Raw genomic sequence first — 8,531 nt, 5'->3', positions numbered from 1 at the left:
TTTGTCCTGCAGGATTTCATAATTCCTACAGGATAACAGCAGGTTCCTGCAGAAAAAATGAAAATCCTGCAGGATTCCTGTAGGCTATTTTTGTAAGCGTTCATGTTAACTCGCAGTGCATTAACTAAAGTTGACAAGCATGAATTCTGCTTTTAATAAGGCATTAGTAAATGTTGAACTAGGATTAATTAATTTCTGTACAAGTACTGTTTATAATTCATGTAAGTAAAACATTAATTAACATTAACTAATGAAATCTTATTGTAAAGTGTGACCAAAATAAAAATTATGTTAGTGTATTACATGCTTTTTTTTTTTAAATAAATGGATACATACTCATGCATTATTATTATTATTGTTGTTGTTGTAACATCATTTTAATAAATTCACTATAATTTATTCCTGCAATAGTAAAATGTGACAGGACATTTCCAAAAATGTATTGACCGTGTCTACAATCCTAAATGTACTGAAATGAACAGCTGACCAGATATATGCATTAACATGCTGTTGAACAGGTGTTGACATATTTGAGAGTGAGTGTTTACCCGCTGGCCTCTTAATATTGAAACAAGGACCATGTTTCTAATCAAAATTTAATTTATTTTAAAGAGGATTGTTATTATGCCCCTTGATGTAAGATTTAAATAAGTCTGATGTCCCAGAGTGTGTATGTGAAGTTTCAGCTCAAAATACAATTCAATACAAATCCCATTATATAATATTTTATCTCTTTTAAAACTGCCCCTTTTAGGCTTTGACCCTAATTGTTTCATTTTGGTGATTGTAGCTTTAAATTCAAATGAGATTGTGCTCCCACCACTCTTTTCAAAAGAAGGTGAAGCTACAAATCCCTGTGCCAGTATAGTGGCATATTCAAAAACATAACGTCCTATGCTAATGAGGGAGAGATCGTCACCAATGGGCCAAGCTTTCCCTCTCTGATGACACGTACAAACGGAGAATGTCAATCAAAGTGTTTCTGTAGACTTTTATCTGTGGTTTTATCAAGTGCGATTATAAAAAAATAAATCAAATACATTTTTACCATTTGAAGCTGGTCATATTCGCAGACACACAACCATACCTGCCAACACTGGAATTCTCCTATATTTCACACCCATCTCCCGCCACCCTCCTGTTTTGATATTTCTCCCGCAAAACTCCTATAATTCCACAACACTAACCCCCCCTCCCCTCGTCGTCATCTCTCATATAGTATTCGATCTGTGCTGCTGTACGAAACCTGGATCACGGTAGCTTACAGTTACTAACACCACAAACATCCTCGGTTCTCAGATACCTCAATAAAATATAATTAATAAATATATTTCATAGCAGAACCCAACACCTAACAATTAACATTCATGTTACCCCTGTTGCAACAGCCACGCCACCCTGCAACCCAAACCCAGTTAATCAATGAAGCTAAGCAGGGTTGAGCCTGGTCAGTACCTGGATTGGAGACCACATGGGAAAACTAGGTTGCTGTTGGAAGTGGTGTTAGAGAGACCAGCAGGGGGCACTCAATCTGTGGTCTGTGTGAGTCCTAATGCCCCAGTATAGTGAAGGGGACACTATACTGTCAGTGGGCGCCGTCGTTAAACCGAGGTCCTGACTCTCTGTGGTCATTAAAAATCCTATGGTACTTCACTTAAAGAGGAGTGCAACCTCAGTGTTCTGGCTAAATTCCCTCCATTTGCCCATCATGGTCTCCCAATCTTCCCCAAAATCACCAAATCGGCTCCATCACTAGCTCTCCACTCCACTTATAGCTGGTGTGTGGTGAGTGCACTGGCACCGCTGTCCTGTGGCAGCCGTTGCATCATCCAAGTGGATGCTGCACACTGGTGGTAGTGTGGAGAGTCCCTCCTTTCATGATTGTAAAGCGATTGGGGTGTATGGCCATACACGTTAAATGCGCTATAAATACACATTACATTACATTATCATTCACTACCAAGTATATCACCTACACCCACCACCCAAAATAAACGATTATTAAGATTAAACTGGTGCAAAAACGCATTTCTTAAAACTTATTTAAAAATTCTTTTCAAAAACCCAAACAAATAAAACTCAGCCATGAAAAAAACACATACAGCAAAAGTACAGGTTGAATATCTTTATTTATGTACAGCAAAAAGTAAATCTAGACAACGTGACGACCAGCAGAGAGCATACTGGACACAAGAGCGACCACTTCTTGTTTAAAAGTTGACTGTTTTGGCGGGCTTAGTCTCTCCAACCGCTGCTTCAAAGAATCTTTGACGCCGATGGCGGCGCAAGGTTTCAATGGCCTTCTGCTCGATGGAAGCAGGGGTGATGCCCAAATCCTCTAGTCCCGGGAGGTCAGGGTACTTCAAGTCCGATGTGTGCAACTAGACAGACATAACGATACAGAACTAAATGTCAATATATTTTAAACTTTATTCATGACAAAGCTTAATTTTTAGCATCGTTACTCCAACCAAGTCACATGATCCTTCTGAAATCTTTCTAAGATGCTACGTTTCTATTTTCTTCGGCTTAGTTCCTTATTTATCAGGGGTTGCCACAGCGGAATGAACCGCCAACTTTTCCGGCATATGTTTTACACAGTGGATTTCCTTCCAGCCGCAACCCAGTACTGGGAAACACCAATACACTCTTGCATTCATACATGCACTCATACTCTACGGCCAATTTAGTTTATTTAATTCACTTATAGCGCATATCTCCACACAGAAAATGCTAACTGGCCCAGCCGGGAATCGAACCAGCGACCTCCTTGCTGTGAGGTGACAGCGCTAACCACTGAGCCACCATGCCACTCATGCTATAATTTAGCCAATTATTAATCAACAGTGTACTTAATCTGTTACGACATTGTAATATGCTGATACACATACCCGGTCGACTTTATCACGGGTTGTCCAGGGCTCGAAAGGGTTCATCTCAAAAAACCTTGCGACGAGGCTAAAACCAGACAACACAAAGGGAATGAATGAACATCTAAATAAACCATTGCATTAAAATAAGTTATGAGTTAATATTAAGGACATGCTTACTGATAGAGAGGACGAGGCAAAGGGTATGGCAAAAATGGCCTGTGGGCCACAGAGTACAAATATTCAACCAAATCATGAAGTAGATACCGATTGGGCCTGTTGAGCAAGAGATTCATATTTTCAGACTCAAGAAATTAACAACTTTTCAATTAATGAAAGGACCTTTAGAAGACTGAGGCGGTTCTTACCCCACTAGTGCATAGGTTTTCCCATTAGCTTCAGGGTCCTGGACAGCATTAAGGATGGCTTTGGCCACATCCACCACCTTCAAAAAGTAAAGGGGAATAATAATAGCATGGAATAATAAGTTATCAGGAATATTAACTGTAAGATTTGCTTGTTTTTTCAGATTAAGTGATACTCACATGAACAGGCTGCTTGACTGTCTTCTTGCCCATTGCAATTAGAGGTACAGCTGTGCCAAACCAGCGCATGTCTATGTATAAAAAAAATACAATGTAATAAATTAAAAGACACACACAAACTGTGATGTTTTATAAACAAATTTCGGGAGGAGCACGTGCTGAAGTTTCAGTATCAAATACGTCATTGACAATTATTCTATTATCCAATAAGTTCTTGACCAAACCCCTATATATACCAAAGCTGTCTTACCTGCAGCATCTTACAACTTTAGCATCCCTCCACCACCCCGTCACCTCACCTCTTAAGCATTGCAATCTCGGGGGGAGCGTTCTGGGGCCGGGCTAGATACTTCGCTCAAATCCCAATTCCTCTCTGTTTCCTGATAAGGGGAATAACTCGAGTTTGGGTGTCTTCCCCGAGCTCAGAGCCCTCTCCCCGGACAGCACGCCAAATACGCTTTATTCTGAAACTATTGCAAGTGTGAACTCGTGAACTGTGAGTTTGGTGTCAACAAGACAATTTGTAATCCGTGAAAACTTAACTCAAGTTTTTTTTCATTCAAAAATTCAATGTTGATACTGAACAGCTTTGATCCGCAGTATTTGAGGGAGCTCCTGGTGTATTACAGCCCCTCATGTCCACTATGCTTAATTCTGGAGAACTGATTACTCCCAAAATATCAAGATCAACTGTAGGCGGTAGATCTTTCTCATATCTGGCACTTAAACTCTAGAACAGCCTTCTTAGCACAGTTGGGGTGGCAAACGCACTCTGTCAGTCTAAAACTAGATTAAAAACACATCTTTTTGCATTAGCAAACACAAATGCTTTTGAAATCCAAATCCTCTAAAGGATTGTTAGGTTGTATTATTTAGGGCAAGCACATCCGGGAACACTTATCAAAAGACATTATAATTTCAATAAATCTACGCTTATGTTAGTCTGCTTTTGCCTATCCCAAGGTCACCAAATTCCTAGACCAGGCAGTACCTATTCCTGAAAGACCCCAGTGACAGACGAGTCTCTACATTGATCCCGTGGGCTAGCCTGAACACCTGGTGGTGACCTACACACTCCACAGCTTCTCCACGATGGGCGTCAGGCATTCTCCAGCCTCTGCTGCGGCTCTGCACATGAAGTTTGGCCAGAGGAGAAATGGTCGTGCCCAACTGAGCCTGGTTTCTCTCGAGGTTTTTTTCCATTCATTTTCACCAATTGGTGAAGTTTATTCCTCGCCACTGGCTTGCTTGGTTTGGGACTTGTAGAGTTGCGCATCAATGGATTTGCTCTACTGTGTTTGGACTTTCAGCAGTGAAAAATAACCCACCGAACTGAACTAAACTGAACATCAACTCTCAACTCAATTTACTAGAACGTCCATGTTAAGCTGCTTGGACACAATCTACATTGTTAAAGTGCTATAGAAATAAAGATGAATTGAACTTCAAATGTCAAGAAAACCTTGCCAAATAAATCTTTCTTCTGTTGAACACATAATACATTTTTAATAGATTTAGAAAAATTTTTGAAAATGAAAAAATACTGACATCCATAGTAGAAAAAAAATACAGTATATTATACTCAAACTATGTCAATGGCTACTGATTTCCATCATTCTTCAAAGAAAAAACTCAAGGAGGTTTGGAACAAGTTGGGGTGATAATTTTCAGTTTTGGCTGAAATAGCACTTTAAATGCAATATTTTATATTGAAGTAATGCAAACTTATTGTGCAAAGAAATATAAACAAATCTAAAAGACATTTTAATAGCATTTTACTGAACAATTATGCTTTTAATTCCATGAAATGCTTGATATTATGACTGAATGACCCAGTTAGTTGGCACACTTTTAAACGGCTTCTCGTCCATTTTGGAGTTTTTAATGCGGCTCACAAAAATGATCTCCATCCACAACATGCAAAACACCTGAAACATGACCATTCACGCTCACAGCGTTTGTGCATATCATTCAAACTTGCAATCTATTGGTTACATTTTACATTTCAGTCCATCTATATTGAAACGCCAGCGTTTTTAAAACAAGGTCTTCAGAGTTTAGAAAATGTTCAATTTTCTATGGGTTGAAGATGCAAGTGTAGTGTAAACTCCAGGCATAACCTTTTCAAAACTTATGTTTCGAAACAAAAATGCACAAGTGTAATAAACGGTACCTAAAACACCTTTAAACAAAATGTAAATAGGGCCTTTGTTGATAAATATAATGTTTGACCGTTCGACAATTTTACAGAAATTATTTTATTTGTGTGTGTTAAACGTCCCCTTGAGGCTCTACCAAATGCTATTATTTTCAGAAAAAACACGCCACAAAATTTTAAGTTGTTAAGAGGAATAACTGTTTTCAAGACACTTACTAGCAAAGTGGTTCAAGAACCTGTCCTCTCTTCCAAAGAGCTCAGAGGGTTTCATAATGATGGCATCAGGGAACTCGTTTCTCACCGCCTCCTCACCTACTGCCTGCAAGACCCAACACATCATTACTCATCATTGTAGAAAAAAGTGCAATCATCTCCCTTAAAGGTACACTCCAGATTTTATTTGTAAATTTGGCCGCTACTTTGATTTAGAACATTTTAAATCAGCCTTTAGGCCTGCCAATGTCTTCAATCTGGCAACCTGAGCTTCCATTTGTTTTGAACCAGGGGTGCAATACCTAGTTCAACCACTGGGTGTCAAACTTACAGACTGCACCTTTAAACTCAGCTTCATCTAAACACACATGCTAGAGCTTCACTAGAACTGGCTTTACTGACAAGATGCACATGAAAATTTGCCTTGATTACATCGTGCAACCTTAGATTACACCATAGTTATCATGATTAAAAATGTCATTAAAATGCATTGCTGAAGGAAATATGTCACTTAAATCAATTGTGTTTAATTTGAAATTAATTTCAACATAGATTCAGTCAGTAAAGAAACTAGAAATTATTATGAACATACAGGTTTACAATTTGAATGACATTTCTCCTTAAACATTTTTTTCTTAATTATATATAATTAAGTAACTACACTATAATAATTATTAACTACACACGTGGTTTTCATGCAAGGATGTTATCGTTACCTTATTTCTCAGATACTTGGAGGGGCTGCGGATGTCTGAGTTAAGGTGCGACATATGAATGAACTTTTTAATTCCAGCTTCACGAGTTGCCCTCGCGATCTGCTGAGGGATGGAGACGAACACATCTTCAAACTTGTAGTTGCTTTAATAAAAAGGGGAGAAAAGGCAGGGTGAATTATAGAAACAATCTATTTGAACATATCTGCAAATCACTACAAAGTTTTGAAAATAAGGTTTTGTTATGTTGATGCAGAATTCAGTTTAATAAGCAGGCTGAAGATAGTAAAGCTCTCATATGTCATTTAAAGGGCACCTATTTTACCCCTTTTACAAGATCCAAGATGAGCCTTTGGTGTCTCCAGAATGTGTCTGTAAAGTTTCAGCTCAAAATACGCACTTATTACGATGAGAGGGGCATTTTTTTAAGGGTTTACTAATGGCTGCGAGTGTTTTGCGCGCTGCTTATGCGCCCTGCGCGTCTCGCGTTTTGCAGTTGCACGCAGTCTGAGCAGAAAAGCATGTTACGCCAGTAGTGTCTTTTTCATTCTTTAATCAAATGAAAGCAGAAGCGGGGTTTCTGCCTGCAGCGTTAGTGTAGTTAAGACAACGGAGAACTTTTAATGATGGAGGAGAGACTTGTGGTCGCTGTTTCAAGTTTTCCAGGGCTGTATGACTTTACAAATCTTGAATATCACAATGTTATTAAACATTACAATTATAACAACATCGACAGCAACATTTGCGCACAATAGAGTGGCTGATTCAGTCATTTCCTAGTGACATAAAGGCGCACTGTGTTTCTTTTTTTTCTTGTCAACAAAAGACAGTAAGGTGCACCTCACGTTTTTAGAACGGAAAAGCTTGATTGGTGTGATCAGCCCCTAAATGTGCAACAAATATTTGTTAACTTACGGGACGGTAACACATGCCTACAGACGCATTTTGTCAAAGAAGCAGACTGAAAAAGAATATTTCTGGTCACAGTTTGACACAGACAAGTTGACACAAACCAGCACTGATGCTGATTGCCTGTAAACAACAAAATTAATTAAATTGTTATTTGCTATAGTAGCCTATACTTCACTAAAAGTCAACATGTGAGCCTTAAGTTTCATAGTCATTGTCTTTCATCAAACGCAGTGTGCGCACACATGAACCGCGAGTGAGACAGAGGAAATAAGTCATTATCTTTAAACTAATGACTTCTATTAAAAATGTTGAAAGGGGTTTTGTGATATAATAACAGCGGAGCATTAATTAAATGCATATTTTCCGTGGAGCGATCGATTTAAGTTAGCCTGATATTTTTATTTGACGGAAGAAAAAAACATGATAGGAATAAACAGCCTATGCCGGTTCTTAAAGGATTCAGTCACTGTTTTCGTTTTGTAATCTAAATTTGTCATTTAAGGGAAAATATCTAGGGCAGGCCTATTTATTTTATTCTTTTTGTTTAGTTTTTTACTTTTTTCGGTGGTGTTGGAAACACTGCAGGTAAGTGAAGATGCTCTGTTATGCTGCTGTTCGCATGTTAAAATAAATCAGTATTTTAAAATGCAATATTAAATGTGTCCCACAAAATAGACATGTCCATTTTTTTTTATTAAATAATATTTTAATATTAATCTTTTAACGGATAACGGTTAATATTCGGTTAACGAGCAGCAGTTGTCGGTTGGTAAAATTAATCGAAATGAGCACCCTAGTGGTGACTATGATTTTTGTCATAGGTGCCCTTTAATGAAAATTAAATTCATTATTTTGCCTGGAGGGCAGACCATTATTTCAAACAATTAAAAAACAACACAAATTTTAAAAGTTTAGTGTTTTTAAAGTTTAAAAATTAAGAAATCACAAAAGGCATCCATAAAACATCTATTAGATACTCCATACTGCGTCATTTTTATACAATGACCTATAAAAATCAGATTAATCAAATATGATCCAAAACATGCTTAATATATAAGTGAAATATTATAAATTAGCTTTAATTCTGTTTAAATGGTGGTAAATATTTACAGAATATTCT

The 8,531-nt window shown here is 37.8% G+C and overlaps 1 protein-coding gene across 1 annotated transcript in view; it reads right to left on the bottom strand.

The window, feature by feature from the left end:
* Positions 1-2,110: 2,110 nt before the first annotated feature.
* The window catches only part of ndufa9a (NADH:ubiquinone oxidoreductase subunit A9a), an 11,512-nt gene continuing 5,091 nt past the window's right edge, over positions 2,111-8,531 (bottom strand). Inside the window, exons 5-11 of the mRNA XM_056452119.1 lie at positions 6,503-6,644; positions 5,790-5,892; positions 3,416-3,486; positions 3,239-3,315; positions 3,051-3,146; positions 2,892-2,958; positions 2,111-2,381 (exon numbers count right to left, since the gene is read on the bottom strand). Of these exons, the coding sequence (XP_056308094.1) occupies positions 2,211-2,381; positions 2,892-2,958; positions 3,051-3,146; positions 3,239-3,315; positions 3,416-3,486; positions 5,790-5,892; positions 6,503-6,644 (727 nt within the window). The 3' untranslated portion in view covers positions 2,111-2,210. The remainder of the gene's footprint in view (positions 2,382-2,891; positions 2,959-3,050; positions 3,147-3,238; positions 3,316-3,415; positions 3,487-5,789; positions 5,893-6,502; positions 6,645-8,531) is intronic.

Source organism: Danio aesculapii, chromosome 25 (genome assembly GCF_903798145.1).
Source record: "Danio aesculapii chromosome 25, fDanAes4.1, whole genome shotgun sequence".
Classification (NCBI taxonomy): Eukaryota; Metazoa; Chordata; class Actinopteri; order Cypriniformes; family Danionidae; genus Danio; species Danio aesculapii.
Note: the sequence above shows the minus strand (reverse complement) of the source record. Positions and strands in the feature narration are given on the sequence as shown.